The 21857-nt window shown below is 42.1% G+C and overlaps 1 protein-coding gene across 1 annotated transcript; it reads right to left on the bottom strand.

Moving 5' to 3' along the window:
- Window positions 1–270: 270 nt before the first annotated feature.
- tfap2d (transcription factor AP-2 delta (activating enhancer binding protein 2 delta)) lies at window positions 271–14541 on the bottom strand. Its single transcript, XM_004550587.3, has 8 exons — window positions 14316–14541; window positions 13117–13635; window positions 10156–10216; window positions 5836–6001; window positions 4207–4325; window positions 3942–4083; window positions 3016–3129; window positions 271–1812 (listed from the first exon to the last, which is right to left on the bottom strand). Exons 1-8 carry the CDS (start codon window positions 14352–14354, stop codon window positions 1596–1598), a joined length of 1377 nt encoding a protein of 458 aa, XP_004550644.1. The 5' UTR covers window positions 14355–14541; the 3' UTR covers window positions 271–1595.
- Window positions 14542–21857: the final 7316 nt, after the last annotated feature.

Here is a 21857-nt window from a genome sequence, read left to right as displayed (position 1 = left end):
CTCTGTTTTATCATTAGATATATTTATTTTTTTGAAATATAAATAAACAGAAAACCTGACAGAAGTCGCTCAAACAAAGAAAGCACACATGCTCGTGAACACAAAGGAGGCTTTTGAACTTTTTCTGTAGGTAGAGCCTTTTCTCGCAACATTAGAGAGGAACCCTGGCTTTCAATAATTTTAACACTATGAACTCGTATGGATAATTCACTCTGGCTGCTTTGATCTAGGCTGCCTCACTTTAGTCTGTACTTGCTCTGTCGCCTCCTTCTGTATGTTTTGTATGTGGAGCGTGTGCATCGGTGTGTGCGTGTGTTTGTGCAGGACATATAAAGGTAAATTGTAGAACACGTAGCAACTGTCTTTATTGAACACCAGCATTTTAGAAGGTAGGGATTTAACATATATATTGTTGAAAGCCTACAAGAAAAGTAATTTAAATATTTATATATATCTTTACAAATGTTCATGAGCGAGTCAGAGAGCTCGTGTCGGCTAAACTTGCGATCTGGGGAGTGTACAAAGATAGACATGCACAGGGAAGAGTAATGCTGGCAACTGCAAAGTCACCTTTTACAAAATGGCTGAGTTGGATCCTTCTCTCTCGCTTTCACTCTCTTTATCACATTCCCACTCACACACAGCGCAGTGAAGCCCACCCCGGGCAGTGGCTTCCATCAGTGTCACGTCCAGAAACACTCTCTTCGTCTTTCATCCGCGTGGTAAACATACAGGCTGTTATGGCACTGATTGTACGGTGTAAAAATGAAAAAAAAAAATGTCTGCTTGGCATTGTTCAAGTGCTCATACAGGTGAAGGGGGTGTGGCTGTGTGAGTGTGTGTGTGGTGTTAAAGTCTGTCTGTATGTGTGCATCAGGGTTTGGGTCAAAGCTGCATTCAGTTTTCTGTTGTTGAGGATGTCTGGGAGATTCAATTATTTTATTTCAGTCAGATGGAAATTGCACAAAAAGCAAAACTGTAACTCGTGTGTTTGATATCTCTTATTGTTTAAATAAAAACACATTAAATGATTCTTCAGAGGGAAAAAAAACAGCTCCAGGTTTTGTACTTTTGCAGAGTATCCACACCTGAATTAACTGGATTTAGATTACATCCCTACAAACCCTGAGTGTGTGTGTGTGTGTGTGTGTGTGTGTGTGTGTGTGTGTGTGTGTGTGTGTGTGTGTGTGTGTGTGTGTTAAATATGTATCCCCCCAACCTGTCCTGGGAAACTGTGTTGTTTACCTCCTGTTTTGAGAATTAATAAATAAAGAAATAAAGTACTAGATGAGTCACAGCCATCTCCATGGCAAGGCTCCTCTTTGTCACGACACGCACACGCGCACGCACGCACATTTACACTGGATGCGTTGCTTTCGCTCACACATCAGGATGTCTTGCTTGGGACAGTTCAGTTAGTGTTACATGTCAACATAAGATAAATAAATAACAATAAATAGGAATTGTCCCAAAGAAGATACAGCAATGCATGGGAAATAACAGATCCCCTTTCAGAGTGCACGCGTTCACACACACTCACGCACGCACACTTCTAAATGCAGCGCTCCAAGGCACGGGGACTGGGTGGGTGGGGGCTACTCAGTCTTTTCTGTTTTCCCGTCTTTGCTCTGGGGCTCGGCTGTTTTCCGGAGCTGCGTCTTTTCCGAGCTGTTGTTGATCTGTTGGTCGCCGGCTCCGCTCGTTTTCCCACTCGAGGTTTTGTCCAGGTAGTTGAGCATCTCGCTCAGCACTGTCTGGAAGGTGCTGAGAGCTGCACAGACCGCCGGCGTGCCAAACCCGTGAGTGATCAGACTGCATGGGAAGAGAGGGGAATGATTATTAGAGCAATGACAAACCAAAGAAGTGAAGGTTAAATGAATCAGTGGAGCTGTTGGGGAGTTTGTATGACACTAACAGCTGAAGTGACTCAGATTTTCTCACACCTGCGGTGAAACCTTCCTCCTGCATTATGGAGCTTCAAAACCTCTGAATGAAGTTTCTTTAGTCTGTCAGAAAAGCCTCTCTGTGATGCTCTGCGATGATCTGTTTCCACAGCAGTTTACTGGGAAACACAGAGTTTCTGCTCCTGTTTTAGCAAAGGCCTGAACGCTGTCCAGCTTAAACTATGAAATACAAATTAGAGCTTTGCCGATTAGGAAATTTCACATAAGATTGTTGTTGTCGTTCTTGTCTAAGGTTATTCTAATCTTGGCTGTTGAACTGCTGGTGATGTCTTAATCAAATTCACTTTAGGCTTTTATCACTTTTGAAAGAGACTGTTTGAAAAAAAAACATTAGACATACTGGCTAAAAGTCATATCATGTCCCCATATCTGTATTTGATATTTGTAGTGTAGTGATAGTCCTAGCCAACAGTGTTTTTGTAGTTTATTTGAGATAAACTCTCTTTTCAAAGTCAGTCATCAGAATCTGAACATTCGTGACATCACAAATTTAAAAGCGCTACAAAATTGCAGGATTATGATACAAGGTAAAATATGCATTGAAACGCTTTTTAAGAATCAGTTTTTAAGTCTGATATCATTTCATCTGTCCTATCAGATCATCATGCCGGTTTGTCCAGAGCTAAATAGCTGCTCGTCCTTGAGTTCAGACCCTTAAGTTGGCAGAAGGATGTTGTTGTTCAATCTGTCACTTTATTTCTACCACTGAGCTCACATCCTGGTTCTCTGCCCAGCAGTCTACAGTACAGCTCCCTTCAGAGGTCTGATAAGATGTTGTATATTCTGCAAATGATGACGCCATAGATGTGACATTTCTGCTAACAAGGCGCTGTTTCCTCCTCCTCTGTCAATTGTGCCAAATATCAAACTGCACAGCTGCATCTTTCTAAAATGGCAGAGAGGTCAGTGGGAAAACACAGAGCGAGGCTCTGCAAGAAAACTGTCTTCGCTCAGTAGATTTAGTGCCGAGAGTGACTCAAGATTGGCAACATCCTTAAGGGAAAAGAAAGGAAATGCTCCATTATTTTCTTATGCGTGTCACACGTGTTACCTGAAGTGTGTGAGGTGTCTCTGGATGTCCAGGTCCAAGATTGGTGTTGGTCTGGATGAGCCCAGAGGAGAGCGATCTTGGCTCAATAAGTCCTGGAACTCCTTACAGATTTGCCTGACGGACAGAAGGAGGGACTGAGGGTTTACCATCTGTCTCCAACAAAACCATCACATTTTCTCCCTTTTCTGCACCCACCCTCATCATTTTGGATCCACCCACATGCAGATTTAAGTTACTTCCACTGGTTCATTGTTTTTCCTAACATGATACCAAAGATTCTGCACCACGCAGCATTTTCTGGTCTTGTCTTTTTGCATTTCAGTTAGCATTATAGCAACTCTTGGGCTGATTTTATTGGAACAAAATCAACTTATCTGGAAAAGAGTGGGAGTTTTATTTCCCCTTCAGCATATTCAGAATACAGTTTTATACTGTAAGAAGGAACTACAAATAAAGCTCTTGCAATTATATAAATATAAGCGCTAACCCCTTAAATGTGGTAACACAATATTTTCCACATACAGTAGGTGTTCCATGCAGGAAACTGCTGTAAGGTGAAGGAGTTTACAACAGTTTGAGCAAGAAGTCACACCAAAGCTTACCTACTGTTATTATTATATTTACTTGTTAATCATTTTTCTGAAAGATTTTCTTAAATCAAAGGATTGTAATGGCTGGTAATGGCTGTAAATAGGAATATAAGTGTTTAAGTAAAATTTATCTCTCCCTGACATTTGACAGGGACAGATCTGTCCATGCCTTAAACAACAGACAAACATTAACTGAAACCTGATCACTCAGAAACATTCACATTTCCAGAATTTCAAAATAAAACCTATTCTGTGTGACCACGCAGTAGCAAAAGTTTTTTGTTTCTTGCCATCTTCTTTTAGTGTGTGTCTGTACGTTGCATGTGTTTCACTCACTTTGTAGCCAGGACCATCTTCTTGCGCGCGCTGGTTTCTTTCGGCTCACTGTGCTGCCTCGCCAAATGTTCACCCACTGCCTTACTGGGAAACTCTGTCTCACAGGTGTAGCCAAAGTCCCTCGCCAGGTGGAGCGCCTCACCTGAAAGAAAACAAAAGAGGGAAAAAAGACTGATGAGACAACAATTAAACTGTATTATGAAATTAATGTGGTGCAATATAAATTGAAAATGACAAAAAAAAAATGTGCAGGAAAGTTACTTACCTTCCACCAGGGAGGTGAGCAGCGTTACGTTGGCGGCTTTCCTCCGTCCTGCTGGTAGGTTGAGCCCTAAACGGTCTAATTTCTCACGAAGACACCGGCCTCCATTCTTAGACTTTGCTCTGGAAACATATAGTAAAGAACTATGCATCACATATCCTACAAAGTCAAGCAACTGAATTATACAAGACCCCAAAAGACTGAATATATGGAGCACAGCAGCAGGAGCAGAAGCAGCATCGATCAGCCAGTCATTTTTCATAGAACTAAGGTACAATCAAATTAATGTGAACTCCTTGTTCTACTGAAAAGGATGTGCTTAATTAAGTCTCACAAGAAACAAGGCAAGAATATGGATTTGTTTTGATGTGACAAAGCCATAAGGTTAAGGCAGAGGCACAAAGCTTCCTCAGTCTTTTATGTTATTTTTTTAAAGCATATGTGCTTCCTTCCTCTGCCATAAAACTTTAAACCTGCAGTTCCACTCGAGACAACTTTCTGCACATTTCTGTTGTTCTTTGTGAAGTGATTATTATTAAATGACACAACATGATTAAACACATTCCAGATACTCATCTGTTAGAGATTTGCAGTTTATATTCTTCACACGAGGATCAACAGTAGCTATTTGCACATTTATCTTATTTTATTTTACTTTGTTGATTCCTCATCTTGTAGGACCAGCCATATTCTCTGTGCTTGCTCGTTCCTCTTTCCCCCTTCCCTTTCTCTCCACCTCATCAATAATACAGCGCTGGCAACTCTTGCTTTCCTCTGGTTCCTCTGATCCTGGCATGCTTTGGCCTGGTCTCGCCTCCCTCTGGCTCCCTGGGCATGGCGGCGCGTGCAGCCCCGGCCCTCATTCGCCTACAATAGTCTTTGTGGGCGCTGCTATATATCCTCTGTTTCATCTGAGGGCTACAAAGATTCAGCCAGCGCTCTCCAATGCTCACCAGCCAGATTTACACTTAAAAAAAAATTTTTTTTTCACTTTCAAAGTCCCCATCCATCACACTCACCTCCTTACTCCAATATCATTACATGCTGCTAGAATTTAACAGTGTGTGGATGCACCAAAAGAGACATTAGGATTTTTCAGATGTTTTTACACCACAAGTATGTCAAAATGTTTTTGTTTTTTGTTTTTTTAGAAATTGCTCTAATCTGCCAAATGAAGCCGTTAACAACCCTGCTACTGATTAAACACATTTGAAATTTGGGTTTCTCGCTCTCTGGAGATGATACTGATTAACCTGTAAAGTGATACTTCAGAACTAGATATCAGAATCTGATGAATGCCTGAAACTCATCAAGGCACTGGCCAGTGGTCACAGTGGATTCAGGATTTATTTGTGAGAGGATATTTTAGGCTTAGACTCTTAATGAGTTTGAAGTTCTTTAGAGCTGTAAGCAGCTCTGTCATAGCAGCATATAGATCCATAATGTTGCAGTAAGATGACACAGAAACTTCAGCCGCACTAAGCGAACTCTCAAAACAGTTGATAAGTCTGATTTGTCTTCAAACCGATACATCAATATACTCTCTTTAATCAGTGTAGTTATATTTAGAGACGCTGTGATGAAGCTTAGGCATGTTGTCAGACTAATATCCTGTATGTGCATCATACTGACCTACGCAGTATGCCGCCCAGTAAGGAAGCATTGAGGCACTCTGGCGGGGACAGTCTTCTTTTCACTTCAGCGATGGTGACTTTGTACTTTGAGGTGGAACTGAGCAGCGAAAGCCGACCGGGTACCGAGCAGAACAAATCTGTAGGATTCACCACACATGTTCCCCCTGCACACAGAGACAGGAAGCTTGTTACAACAAGGTGCAAGAAAAAGCAGCATCACTGTAAAGGTTTGAAAGGACTAGTTTGCCAAATTTAGGCTACTTTTTGCTATTCAGTGTTGTAAGAAGGTTGCACAAAATGTTCTAATGAAGGCAACAGCTTTGTATAATGCACATTTAATGCTTTATTCTGTCAAAACAGAAAAAACAAGCAAAATGCCCCCCCAAAAAACTGATCCAAGATCTGAATGCTACACCAATGTCTGTCACTGAACTGCAAGATTTTATAGTCGTGTTAATAGTACATTACTGCTTAATAAAGTATCAATACAAGATTTGCTCTTTAAGTTCTGCAACAAAAATGTTAGTTTTTACAGTAATAATGCATCAAGTCATATTTCATCAAAAAGCAACAAGATACTTAAAAAATGCATTTATTAAAAATGAAGTTGGACCTTGGAAAAAAAAATCTTGTTTCAGAAAACATATGAACATTTTGGTGACAGAAAAGAGTGCACAAAAGTATAAACCAGCAAGCATTCACTGAGTATTTGGATCAGCGTTGCTCAAATGACAGATTGAAATGTCTGCTTGGTTGGAAATCATACAAATGTGTTTTTTTCTGTGGAAAAGTTTCACTGGATAAAGCTTTCGCTGAATGCTACCTCAGGGAGAACTGCACAGAATATTTTGCACCTTTGTTCATAGAGGGTGGTTTCAGCTGTGTACACACTTTGCATGAGGTCTCCTTGGTTCTGATTTCAAAGAATCCCACATTTCAAGATGTGATACAAAGAATAAAAACCAACTGGGTGAACTGTGCACACATCAAACAGGAACTCTATTGTCCAGTTATTGGTTAATAATAACAGTTTGCATCAGGGTGAATGATTTGGAAGGTCTTTCATATGATGATAAAACCATTTTGTTTGAGACAGTTTTTTCCCATCACGTCAGACATTAAATACATTAAAGATTAAGCCTATTTTTTTCCATACAGTTTTTTAAAATTTATTCCCATAAATTAGCTGAATTTGCTTAGTCGTTATATTAAGAAGGTGTATCATCCAAGAAAATTGTCCATCTTCTACAGCTTCCCTATCTGTTTAAATGTAAATGCAATATATGTGTAAATATTATTAAATCAAAAATTAATCCCTATAATAATCGAGCATCTTCATTCTCCACAATCAATATGTGTCTTTCAGCCCTCCTCACTAGTTAAATATTAAATGCTTTTATTACTGTGTACATATATTTATATGCCTGCTTCAGCCCAATGGTTCTCTCTATGTAACAATAATATGGTGTTTCTGCAAGAGGGGGGAAACAAAACCTTCTTTAAATCATCCACCACCAACTACCATGTTGATTTCATTGTGTACTTGAGGCTCCTGAAAGTGTGAATAAATGATTTTGGTTGTGTAGTGAAGGCCCTTTCACATTATTAATTGCGTCTGAATCAGTGTTACTGGATCCTCCTGGAATTTATCGACTGTTCTGAGTGGGCCTATCGTTATTAAACTTTCACTTGAAATAAAGTCCCAAGCAGCCGAAACGCAAGGTTTCTGTCTGATGTACTGTAGGCTATATTCTATTATTCATCTGCCTCATTATCAAATCTAACAGCAGGGTGTGTCGCGTTGTTATTAAGGCGTGCTGGATATGATGAAATGGAGAAAAAAGGATGCCATTTAGGCCGAAGAGAACAATGCTGCAGGCGAAGATTGGCTGCACACGCCAATCTCTGTCTCTCTCTCTTTTTTTAGGGCACAATTTGGCCACCAACTAAGCCTCATATATGACCAGCTGTAACCCATATTTCTGCTCTCAGAATCTATTATTCACAATCTGCTGAAATGTGCTAGATTCGCATCATTTTCTGGCCACAGGAAGGGTTGAGGTTAGACATGCAGCCTCAAAAACATGTCATCCGGTCTGAGCACCATGGACAGCGGCTAGCACCTTTCATTCCAGCACCTGGACAGCGACTCATGCCCACAGCACAACTGTAACATCATAATGGTGTGGAAACAAAAGCCTGTTGTACTCCAGCGGGCACCACTTTGTACAAGACTGTATGGGACCTGTGTTTCACTCAGGCTGTCAAAAAATGGACGGTTGCAGGTCGAGGGAATCGATTGATACTTTTGGTTAAGCCTGAGCCCCGGTGTGTGCGTGCGCGTGTGTTTATATGCGCGCGCGCGCGGTCCGGCTTGCCCGTGTCTCCATAAGTGACACAAACCGGGCAAACCTGTCTGTCAGACTCACGCGCTCTGACAGGGGCGCGCGTCTCTGAAAGCCGCGGGTTCACATCATATTAATTCCCCTAAAAATGTTTTGATTCAAAGTAGTTTGTATTTTATGTTGCCAAGGGCAATCGAAAAGAGCTATTGCCGGTAGTGCAGTCAGTGGAGCGCGCGGGCCCAGAGGCGATAACGGTATTTAAGCAACGGAGAGTAGCCTCGGGCTGCGGCGCGAGCGGCGGGCGGGATCACACGCGGAATCAAGCGCCTTTTACGAGTTTGCCACGAAAATTAAAGAAAAAGAGACAAGGGCCAAATGCCATTCTCCTCATATTTTAACAACAATGTTTATAGCTCCCCCCAAAAAAGCCCGCCAATGTCTTGACAGAAGAGAGGGTTGTGCGTGCACGGGATGTGGTAGCGGGGGCGCGCGTCTGACAGATCGGCTTGATCTGTGAAGCTGCTGTTAGAACTGAACTGGAAAAGGGATAGCAGGGTGATTAAAAACACAGACGACTCCTCCTAAGTAGGATCCGCATTTCTTGAGTGATTTTCTTTTGAAAAGGGTTATGTGAATATTCATGCCGCCAAAGCCGCAGTCAGAAAGAACAACATTAATATGATCTCGGCTGAATCCGGGGCCCCGCTCGGCATTAGCATATCAAAGCGTCCGCCCGAGGCGAGAGAAGCTATCGATACGGGAGCGGGAGGTAAAGCAAAGATTATTGGTTGTGATGGTTGCAGCGGCTGAGCTCAGGGCCAAATACGGCGCACCATTAACCGAAAGTGATAGCGAAGGGATTCCCGCGTCAATCCGAGAGAAAAGCCCCAACACCTAGGCAGAGCTGATGAAAAATTAAACCCGAGACACAGCCTTTCCTCTCAGTGTGGAAAATTGCACACAGTCCCCTCTAAAAAAAATTAAAGAAAGAAAAAGGCCGGGGAACACATCCACAGCTTCCCCTTGGAAAAGCTAACCTTAGCCGCCACATCTTTGGTTGCTGTGCCAGATTAAACACACAGGTGCTAACACATAAAAACAGCAGCTGCATTACAGACACACAAACCTGACTGCTCTTCTTTGTATCCCACAAAAACATTTACTTTTAAATTTAAAAAAAAAGTCCACAAATGCAGCTGCGAAACTATTAAATACTAGGTTACTTTCTGGCCAAAAATATTTTCAAATTACTATAAACGTACACATTTGTAAACATTAAGAGGATACAGAATTGTGTTGTTAAATTAAACCCAAATCTTACTCACTTGTAACAATATTTCTCTATTGTAATAATATTGATTATTTAAATCTGCTTTCATATAGACGTCTGCGCCATTTTTCTTTAACAAAAATCGACACTGAATTTATGATAACTCAACCATGAATATTAAATTAATAGCATATAATATTATTATTACATGAAAACAAACGCACGCCGTCAGTCTTATAAAATATTACCCACACGTCTGACTTCAAAATAAAAGCTTCTGGCGTAACTTTAGTGTGAGAGGGCATGTGTCAAATGCGCGTTTAAGTACAAGGCCTATAAGTAACTGTATCAGTACACTAGAAATATAAGTCATCACATTAATTCGTGGCATTTTAATCATGTCGCCAATCTCAAAGCCAAGGTTTGGTATGACTGGTGTTTAAAAAAACGTGGGTGTTGAGTGACATTCTGGAAGTGGGGAGCACTGCCTCTGCGCCTGTACGGCGCTGCTGTTTAAATAGGTGACAAATCGGGGCCGTTCCTGCTGCAGCGTGTTGACAGCAGACAAGAGAGGAGTGTTCCGCCTGTTTGTCTGTCTGCTCGCTGTCTTGTCGTGTCGAGCCCGTGAGTGTTCACGGCCTCCGGTACAGCAGCAGCAGCAACAATAACAACAACCGCAGCAGAGAATAAACGGGGGCCTTACCTCTCCGGATGACGCCCCCTTGGCCGTTCAGCACGAGCCCACACTGCGCTTCCACGGAGCCCTGCGGAGACACGCACTCATTAGGACGAGCGGGGAGGTGAAATCACTTTAACCAGATTCTTTTTGTACACCGCTGGAGCTTCCCAGCTGCCAGGCTTCAGATGCAGCAACAATTAGTGCGGTTTGTTTCTTTTTTTCTCCGTATGCGGTGAAGTCATTCTTTAGGACATCCAGGACGTGAATCCCCATTTTCCCCTTCTTTTCACTTGCAGCCACACACTAAAAGCCAAACTCATGCAGTCACGGGAGTATATCAGAATAAATAAAACTGTGACAACAAACACTGGGCATATGTTGCTCGGTTTTATGTATATTCAAGATCCATATACAATGCAAACAAAGAATACAAATCTAAGTGAAATGTCAGGTTTGAAAGTAACACCATAAAGCTTCTCTGTGCCCGTGCAGACATAGATCAGTGCCTCAATCCTATAATGGATAAAAATGATGCATTCTTGTAGTTTTAAATGACTCGCCCCTTTTAAATGAATTTTGAAGGTTTCCAGATGTCTTTAATTCTTCCATATTAGGGCCCTGCAGATTTATCCTCTGACCTCTTTGGAATGCCGCGACCCACAGGTTGAAAACCACCACATCTATACAATTAAAACTCCTTCAAAGCACCGCAAAGTTCACAGCAGAAAGAGCTTGGGAGGGGGGGAAAGCACCTTACTGAGTCCAAACACTGGCCCCTGTTGCACGCCCTTTGAGCAGTTTTCTAGTGTTGGAAGCCTTTTTGTTAGAAAGTGTACATCACTTAGCAGGCTTTGAGTAAAATTGAGGGCACAGCGAAATAAAGCATGCAGCTCACGGCTTACCCAGAAACGAGCTTAATTTGAAAGGCTTCAGGCTATAACCGAGGACAGCACAACTCACGCAGACTCAAAAATGAGCAAAAGGTTTGCAGAATTTACTGCAGCCACCACCAACCTGTTGGGGCATCAGTGTCTGTGTACACATAAGCAACCAGGCTTCAACATATATGTAGGCCTACGTGCAAGAAAACCTGTTACCTCCGCCATTTTTCAAGATGCAGATCAGACTCGCGTGCTATCAACAATGTCATCAAGAAAGGAGAACACGCGCTTTTTTATTCAGAAAATGCTTAATCCCCCCGCGTGAGCCTCTAGGCCTGGCCCACGCAGAAGCCCCCGATTAAAATTAACTGGGAAAGAGAGCTTGTTGTTGCTCCTTCTTAACCAGCTCCTGCTCTGTTTCTTTTCTTCTATTCCGAAGCTAAAGTGATTATAAAATCAATATACAAAACGCAGAGGTCTTGCATGAATTAGCTTAGTGACGGTAGAAAGGTGTGGCAGCTGCTTTTGTTGAGCATGAAAATCTCTTTAACCCGCTCAAAGATGCGACCGGGCTGCACGAGACCATAGGCGCATCTGTTCCGTCCATACATCCGCCTCGTGTAAGCTCAGGTTCACGAGCCGTTTCTTTCTTAGCGTAAAAAAAATGGTCAAACCTGTTAAGCCTTTAAAAAAAATCTCGAAATAAATCTAATATTTGCATTAACGAGCGTGCAAAAAGTGAAATAAAATAAATAAAATAAAATATGAAAAATGTTACGCAAAAATATGTTGCAATTATCAGTAAATTAAAATGTATTAAATCATATGTAGAAGTCTTTATTTAAAAAAATATTTTTTTAAAAAACAGGCTGCACTATAAATGTATATCTATAAGCTCCTATTTGAAGACTTAGAATAATCCCTGGGTTATATTGCCACACCCCATATTATTTATTAACAAATATACATTTATACATCTATAAATATATTAAAAAATATATAACATTTTATATTTTTATTCCTTAAAATTAAATGCTTTATAAATATTGTAGCACTAAAAAAAAGCACTGTATGCCTAAATATACCTTGTAAATGCGTCGATAAAAGCTCGAGTAGAGGTGGTAAATAGTTAACGCGACTGAAATTATGTGCCACTGTGTTAAATTGTGTTTAACTAGAGCCGCGTTTGAAGCAGCTCAGATGTCGCTGCATAAGTAACAAAGTTGATTGACGTTAAGTCGGTAATTGGATAAACTACGGTGCTTTATGGTGCTCGAGCAGGCCATTGTGCCCTGAATCCCGATCCGTTAATCCGCCCTTTACCGGAGAATAGAGCAACCAGCGGCTTTTCTTTGCCTCAACAGACAGCCGGACACACACACACACACTCGACCTCTCTCTCTCTCTTTCTCTCTCTCTGTCACACACACACGCTCAAGAACCGTGCGAATCCATTTTCATCTCGACCATTTCTTTACATCGAAAAGAATTATGTAAAATATGGGTCACGTGTGTTTGTGGAAAAATAAAGGGCGGATTTCACAATGGGATTGTATAGACTGCCAGTCAATTAACCTTTAGAAACAGGCTTGCTTTTCAGAGGCACTGTGCCGTGTGGACTTGACATTTACTTAGCCTGTTATAGTCACGTTTGCTTTGGCACCAAACTTATCTCAAGATGATATCCATTATGACTTACAAAAAAAAAAAGAAAGAAAGAAAAGAAAGTAGGACAGAGTCGTTGGATGGGGATAACTACAGACCAGTGCAGCTTTGTGAGTGTCATAGACAACAGACAGATGAGGCAGACAGGCAGACAGACAGACATCTGGCGCTGTCTTTCTGTTCAATATTTTGGGATTGCTGTGCTACAAAAGGGGGGTAAAGTTTTTCAATAGTAGGCCAGTGGGGCAGAGATACTGGGGCACTGGGTCTTGTGACAACTAAGACGGGCTGTTGCCCTTCTGTATCCTATTGTCGGCTATCCTATATGGAGCAGACTTAATAAACCGGAGAAGCGAAGCCGAAGGAAGGGGGCACAATAACGTGTTCGAGCCGTGTGGAGAAGAGAGTGTAGAAAGAGAGGTATGGAGGCCACCGGTACCTGCAGGTCGTCCGCCGCAGGCGGAGGGAGGCCCAGGCCGGCGGCGGGCAGCAGCCTCTGGTCCGGGTGGTGCATACCGACGCCGTAGGCCTGTGAGCCGTGTGACGTCATCAGCGACAGGTCATGGCGCCGGTAAGCGTCGAGGCAGCCCAGCTCGCGCCGCTGCTGCTCGTCCAGGCACGAGGACTTGAGGGCCGAGCGCGCGTTGTGCAGATTGATGAAGTCGGCGGGCTCTCCGTGGTGGATCTGCTGGTAGTACTGGCCCGAGTGCAGCGAGTTCAGGCCGTAGGCCTCCGGGGCCACGGCCGGGTGGGAATGCTGGAACTCGTAGTGGAAGGACTGGTGGTGGAGGGGCGTGTACTGGTGGTTGGCCGAGAAATAGGGTGAGGCAAACTCCGTCCCCGCCGGTGCCGGGTAGGTGAGCGGGGAGGAGGAGGAGTAGGCGACCGAGGAGTTGGCCACGGACTCCAGGCAGCCGAGCTGCATGAGCCGGTAGCTGTTTGATCCGTCGTGACGTATCTACAAGATAATAAAGAGACGGGGAAATATATGAGCCGTGTCATTTAGCATCAGCCGGTGTCTCCTCTCTCTGCCTCCCAAACACACTCAAAAACACAACTCACACACTCAAAGCGCTTTTTCCCCCCCACTTTAAACCACCTGAAGGAGATGTCATTTCCACACGCCCGGGAGGGGAACGAACGCGCGGCAACAGGAGCCATCGGTATTTTTTTCTTCCTCCCTTTGGCATGCCTGTCACTCTCCTCGCAGCGTTTTAAAAGGCGTGCTGTTATATATTATTATTATTACCGAGCTGCTGGCAAATTTACTGTCCCAGCTCTCTCGCTCATTGTGGATGGGAGGTAAGCAGAGTGAGACACAGCGGAGTGTTCCGCCCTAAAATGTCCTAATCACGCCGTTACCGGCTCACACACACGAGCCCCCTTTGCTTCCACACACTAGTAATAAAAAAGCCTCGTTTTTACCGGGAGCTGCACCGATTCATTTCTCCTTCCATGCATACTTTTATCTCTTTAATATCCTTGCGATAAATTATATTCCACTTAGAGACTCCCTGCGAGCAGACGCTATTTCGAAATGCTTCTGTAACTCCCTTCAAACCAAACAGTACTTATTCCACCACACACCTGCTGTAATTTCACAAATTAAGATCTGTAAAATAAATAAACGACCCTTACCTCTGCGTCGTGGACAAGTCCGGGGAAGGTCGCTGACATTGTGCTTTCTCCAAAGTAACCCGTATTTTTTTCCTCTCCTTTCTGGCCAGATCGAATAATAATAAAAATGCCTTAAAATCCCCAAAAAGCGAGAGAAATGGAAAAGTCCCCCCTCGCGTGCTCTCGGTAACGGTAGAAAGCTGGCGGAACGCGAGCGTCTCCCCTCTGCACGGACGGGGCTGGCTCACGGATTTTGTACTTGCAGGGTATTTCTCGGCTGATGTCGTAGGTCCCTTGGTAATATAGAAGTTTTGAAAATTAAGCATCAGCACTGAGGAATGGGAGGACAATAGACGGAGCGGAGCATCCCAGGAGACACGGAATAAATATTGTATCTTCGCCTTAATAAGGAACCAAGTGCTTCTTTCAACATTTTCTACGCTTTTTGTGGACCTTTTCCTTTTTGACCCGTTTGTGTTTTCACGAGGTCTTCTGCTCGGTTTCATCGGGTTATTATTATTATTATTATTATCATTTTTAATATTTTTTTTTATCCACATTGGCTAAGTCATTTTACAAACAAAAATGTGCGGATTTTTCAACAGAAATGTAAGTTTGCTTTGACATATTTTAAAGCTATTTTTGATTTAAGAACGGAATGGGCGTAGAAAAAAATATATGAGATTTTCTTCTGTTCTTGCAGCAAACTTGTAATGAATTTAGCGAGCTTTAACAGGGGGGATAATTATGAAACGGCAGGTTTTCGGCGCTTTCTGCATGCATCAAATGTTTTTAGATGAATTACCATCGTTTGCTGCTCTCATGCTGTTTTTATGGCACAATTTAAATGCGGGTTTCAGTGCAAATTTATTTCATGCACACAGAGAGAAATAAGCTCTCACAGACTTTATAAATGTATACACCAATTTAAAATATTTTCCACTATTGCTAATTATCGCTTTAGTTATTTACTTTCACGTGCTTAAGGACTGGATTAAATCGAAGGAGGAGGTCTAGTTATTATTATTATGATTATCATTATTTACATTTATTTATTTTTTGTTTTGTTTTTGCTTTTGCATGAAAAACTGCCTTTGAAGGGTTTCATTCCCATTCCATATCTTTTCTTTTCTTTCTTTAGGGGGAAGGGGGGGGGGGGGGGGGTCTGCTTTGTGATAACAAACCAACGTTTTTCATATCTGATATTAGCACTGTATAAATGTTAGGTGTGTGCATGTACGTTATTATTATTATTATTATTATTATTATTATTATTATTATGTCTTTTTCGGTCAGTCGGTCAGCCTCGTGACCCCTCTCTCTCCCCCCCTCCCTCTCTCTCTTTCTGCCTTTCTCCTCGTGCTGTAACTCACCTGAGCAGGCGCCCTCGGGGTGGTCCTGCCCAGCTGCACGGAGCCGTGATGGTGTTGTAAAGTAAGATGGCAGAAGATGTTTTTTTTCTTTTTTTTTGAAACAATTATATGAAAAGCTTATGGGGGGGGGGGGGGGGAATCGACGCTGTAATCAGGTGAAAGCTTTTCTTTACCTTCTCTAATTTTAAAGCAGGTTGCACCATTTATAGGATAACAAAGCATAAAACAGTTACAGGTGTACAGAGCCGCATGAATCAAAATCCAAGCTATAATGACTTTAAATATACAGAAAGACGCAATCTATAGCTGTCTTGCCCTTAGGCCAACCGGGAAGTAATAGACGTATAAGACTTTAAAAAAAAGGAGAGAGAGAGAGAGGGAGAGAGAGCAGAAGCCAAAGCTTGTGGCCACTGCCTGAAGAGAAGCAAAGAAGGAAATAAAGGAGAGAGGAGGGGAAAACTAAAGAAGGAGAGGAGAATTATTCTGTCTGTCAGATTTCCTGCCATTCAAAACAAACCAGCCAACACACAGGAAGAGGGGGGCTGCAACCCACAGCAGACATAAGCCCTAATCAGTCTTGTTTTGGATGGGTTTTTTTTCTACTCAGCTGTAACTGTAACCAAAGCGACTCCCTGATATTATTAAAGTGCAGACAGTGACCGTGCAGACGCTGGGACGCCGAGATTGACTCTGCAGTTTAATTAAGCAACTATTTTTCCTCCCATCTGTTACTACATGCGTCTCCTTCTCTGTCGTAATCGGTAACAACAGCAGCAGCAACAACAACACCAATAATAATAATAATAATAATAATAATAATAATAATAATAATAATAATAATAATAATAATAATTTTACATTAGTTCTTACAGATTTTTCTTCAAATTGTGTCTTTTCTCATATTGAAAATAGAGTCATCATATATGGTCACATGGTTAAAAAAAAAAAAGAGGAAAGAAAAGTAAGAAAGGAAAACACACTGACAGAAAAACTAAAATATTCTACAAGAGCTTCCCTTTTTCCTTGATCAAGACTATTTAGCTTATACTCTTGTAGTCAAGTCTGAAAAAGTCCTCATAAGAAACACAAACGGCCCGGGCGGAGACACGGGCGGTGCAGGGGCCGCCTTAAATAGCTCCTTTAAAAAGTTCTCAAGGCCTTTTATATTTTAATTAACCGATAGCGATTGTTTTGCCTCGAGGCTCGACGTGAAACCTCTGCACGACGAGATCGGTGAAGGCCGGTTGTCGCACGCCAGGTATTAAAAAACGAAAGAGACGGAGAGAGAAAGGGGTGGGGGTGGGGGTGGGGGGGGGGGTGGGGGGGGGTGAGAGAGGAGGAGGAGGAGGAGGGGGGATGAATGGGAAGGCCACCGGGCAAAAAGAGATGGAGGGAGCAAGAGAGAGCCGTGGTGTCAATTAAAGTACCTTAAACGATGCTAAATTTGATCATGTGATCAGGATTTTCTGACGTTATCTTGTTACGGCCAGAACACAGCAACAAAAACTGACCCGAATTCAGTGACAAAATGCCCCCACGAGGGTACACACCTTTGATTTCATTTTTTTAAAGAAAGTGTGGAGGGGCAAGCTTGATCAAACTAAGGGAAGCAAATCGTGCTGACACATAGACCTTTACTAGAATGGCAACTTAACCTGTTTCCTCTTACATCGTTAGAAAAACTTGGATGACAAGACATAAATTTACCTGAAGATGTAGGTCTGTGAATTTCAGTCAGCTGGCCTGATTCATTTTAGAAATGGCTTTAAGGCCAAACACATTCTTTACATTCAAATGGGCATCAGCTGAAGCGCTTGACCCTAAATCTCCACACTCCATTGACCAGTATCCTAACAGATGACTGAGCCCATGGATCTGGTTTATTTTTTATTCCTGTCATGGTGAACGCTGTTGCCTGAACAGATATATGTGTATGCAGGTTGTGCAGCCACCGTCGTCTCCAACCCGAGGCACCAGTTGCACGGTAGACGGTCCTAATAGGACTTAATGCCGACGACTGGCCCCGCTTTACCGGGGGCTGGGAGCGCCCCACCAGATGCGCACTGATCTCCGGACAGGAGCCAGTCCATCTGCCGCCTGACGAGGCAGGGAAAGGCCCGAAACCCCGCACAGTACAGCCCAGAGGCGAGAATTTAGATCAGCCCCAAGGTTCCTGGATGGACCGCTGAGAGCAGAGGGCCATGTTGCCATATAAGACAGCATGGAGAGGCAGAAGATTAGGATTGAGCTCACAGGGCCGCTGTAGAAATTAAAATTTTTCTAAAAGCAAAAGTCTCATGGCTATTTTTATGTCACTAACTGTTCCGGTGCAGCTTTAGATTTAAAACTAAACAAAAAAATCTAATCAAATAGCTAAATTTATCATATTGTATTTAACCTAAAATATAAATGTCATTATCTGCTCGTCCTTCTTTGATTTAGTATCAGATCTGATCGTTTTAAATGGGTTAATAGTAGGCCAACACTTATTCATAATAGATCACTATATAGCCTGCAGTCATTTAGTCCATTGCTGTCAGTGTAAGCAGTAATCCCTTTATAGGCTTTAACACTACTTTAAGTATATTGTGTCAGATTCTAATACTTGCAGCAAGCGATGATACATTTCATGAGGATCCATGCTGAGTTTTAAAGGACCTATGTTTGGACCACTTTTTACAAGCCACGCGTGACAAAAAAGAAGTAGTATTTAAACATCTAATGACGGGACACTCGCAAACTCATGTAAACAGTCTGCTCTTGATTGAAAGACGGACTTTCAAAATTCACAATGCTGTCTGCTTGCAGTCTGTGCGCACATGTGCTGGCCTTGTTTGTGAGTCTGTTTGGTTTTTAATCAGCACCGGTTTGACACCGGCTTCATCTGGCTGTGAGCGTCCGTTAACTCGGTCCCTTTAGCTGTGTACATATGTGTGTGTGTGCGCCTGCTTGCACCTTTCCAGCTTAAGATAACCACTAATATAATGAACGCAACAATAACAAACGGCCCAGAAGATGTTTGTCCTCCGTCAACAGCAAAAGCAATTAAGAAAATTGTGTCTGACCTACATAAAGGATGCGCTTCGGAAGGAAGCACAGGTTAATATGCTAATATGGATCTGCTAATTGTGGGGATTTACTTGTCGGTTTGCGGAGGGGAGGGGCCGGGGCGTCACTGCCTTGTTTAAGCTTTTGAGATCTGCAGCAAATTAATTTCTCCCCATGCAGTGCGTGAGGTGAGCAGAGCAGAGGAGGCGAGACGCAGGTGGTCGCTGTTAAAAGGACAGTCCAGGAGAAACAGACCAGTATATAGTCTTGTCCAGCCTGGACGAAATTTACTCTAATTGCATGTATCTGCCTTAACAGCGATTTAAACAAATGTAATAGATAATAAAAGACATCCACACTCTGTCAAGTGCATATATCATAATTATTATCGCCCCAGGGTGACACCCTCAAACTTACCCCACCCACTCACACACATAGAGCCGCAGGACATTTGGGCTACTTTAAGGACACTACAGTTCTTCGGAAAATCCTAAACGCAGGAATTACGTGAGTTCTTCTGCCTACCTGTCATATAGCGATGTAAGCACGGCTTGTGTTGCCAGTTTGCGTGTTTAATTATTGTACTTTGTGACCGTAATTACTCCTGAAGTCAAATTAGAAGTTCAATTCAGGTCAGACACGTGTCAGCTGCTGCGAAAAACTAAAGAAAAGGACAATCTGCTGCCAACGGACAGTCACTCACCAACATATTGGATACATATAATCCTCAGACTTCTCTATTGCAATAATAATTATAAGAGATCACGGGCCGTTTTGTCTGCTGTGGCTAAAATCGAAAAGTGTCGATTTTTCTTCTGATTTGTGGATTCTTTTATGACTTTTTGTTTTTTCAAAGTTACACACACACACACACACACACACACACACACACACACACACACACACACACACACACACACACACACACACACACACACACACAAAAGCAACTTAACTAGCAAGCGGTTAATGTTGGTCTGTTAAAGCGTCGGTTGAAGGGTTCTTTTTTCCGGCCATCAATTAATGGTCTTATACGGTGAATGATTAACTGTATTTTTAATAAACGATCACAGCTATCACCCGTGTATAACCGAAGCTGTAAAATTGATCTCTCAAACTTAACTTCACCAGCTGTTGGATTAGTAAGCTTGGTGTATATGTGTATGTGTGTGAGTGTTTCTCTGTGTGTTTCAGTGCGCGTCGATCGATGTTCATTAACTTCTCTTTTCAAGAGTTTTCTGAAGTGCTCCTGAAGATCACACGAAAGCTAAAAGTCTTTTCCCATCCGTTTTTTTTGTAATTCACGGATGGGAGGAAGGAGCAAAATGTACTTTCAGATTTTCATCATCTCTTCTTCCCCCGTTCCTCTGTTTTTTCTTTTCTTTTAAGATCCTGCAGCGCTTGAGATGCAACAGGCAAAGAAAAAAAATCAGACTTTTATGACTTTAAATTAGTAAATGAATCAATTTGTTTTGATAGATGATGCATCTCAATTGTGTCTGCTGGGTTTCAGATTTACTCAACTACACGCCAGTGTTAAAAAGTAGAATAATGGTAATAAGCATGCGCGGTTATTACTTTAGATATGGCTCGAGGCTCCAACAGAAGCTTTCTTCTGCATGGTGAGTTCAATGCCAAGAGTCAAGTGGGTCTTTGACCTTTTAACTTTATTTTCACTGCAATCATTTTCAGCTGATGTCAAACTGAGCAACCATCAGCTGCTACAGCTTGTTGGATTTGGCAGTGGATGCAGCTTCTTGCTTGTTGTGGATCCAAAGTGTTGTTTCAAAAATGATTTGAGGAAAATCTCAGCTGGCAGTTGAGATACAAATGCCACATAAATGCACCAAACACAAATCAAATCATAGGTCTGCCTTTTTATCCCTATAGCTTCCATGCAGATGCAGGTTTTCAGCTCTTTTGATTATGGTATTTATGTTGAGCTTTCTGCAATTGTTTCCCTTTATACTGCCTTCATATTATATCAAAATATTCCTTTTGTTGTTCTCTAAGGCATAAATGACTGACCTTTCTGTCCATTCAGCACTTAAAACAATGGGATGTTTACACCTGGTTAAATGTACTGGTTGTGAATAGATTTAATAAATCCTCATTTCTTTATTTTATTTGGTGATTTTTAAGCCTGAAGAACAAAAATCACTAAAATTAACACGTTTTCCTGTTACTGCAATTACCCTAACCCCTTTTATCCTTAACCAAAGTAGTATGGTGTGCATTTACTTTTTAAAAATATATATCTATACTGCCTTGCCTTTTTCCTTTCCCAGCTTCTGTTTTAGTATTGTTCAATCTTTAGTTATTTCCAATACTTTATTTCTCAGTCCCCATAACCTTTAAACTCAATGTGCTTTTCCGACTCACAAGAACTGACTGTAAGCCAAGATCCTGTTCCTGTTGGTAGATCTTACCAGAAACGGTGCTGAAAACAGCACAACATTGGTGCTTTGGGGCAGCTAGGCAACAAAATATTCACTAAGAGTGAATCAGCTCACCAGAATGTATTTACAGCCAGTCTGTGGCATGCATTTTAACAAAAATCCCAGGCGTGATGTCAAAGCACGCGTTTTCACAAAGTGTTTTTGTTTTTGTTATTGTGCAACAAGAAGCATGGACGTGTTTCCCTTTTGGCTGTTCATGTCCCAGCCAGCAGAGTGCGCTGCTTTGGCAGTGCAGCCTGAGGGGAGATTAACCTGCAGGACTCTGAGAAAAGAGAGGGCACACACACTGGCTCACTCTTACACACTTATTCATACCCTCACTCATTTTCAAAGCTACTATAAGTGTACACATGCAAGGAGGGGGGGCGATGCAGGTTCAATTACTTTGATCATGTAATTCCTGTGTAATCTCTGTAATCTTTTTAAAGCAGAGCTGTTTGAATATATGCTGTGTGTGCGTGCGTGTTTGTGTGAGAGACGACATGCTCGATGTACATTGAATTAACAGGATGAAGTGAAGGCCGAGGCTACTTCTAAAAGAAAATCTTTAAGAATCAAATGATCTGGCCACTCACGCTTTCAGTTTTTCCAATACAGTGCAGTTTGACAGATAAATACAGACAAATATATTTAGTTTTATTCTGTATGTGAATCTGTGAGAAATGAGCAACAGGGCAGCTATT

This window comes from Maylandia zebra, linkage group LG15 (assembly GCF_041146795.1).
Source record: "Maylandia zebra isolate NMK-2024a linkage group LG15, Mzebra_GT3a, whole genome shotgun sequence".
Classification (NCBI taxonomy): domain Eukaryota; kingdom Metazoa; phylum Chordata; class Actinopteri; order Cichliformes; family Cichlidae; genus Maylandia; species Maylandia zebra.
The sequence above is the reverse complement of the archived record's forward strand: the minus strand, read 5'-3'. Positions and strand labels throughout refer to the sequence as shown.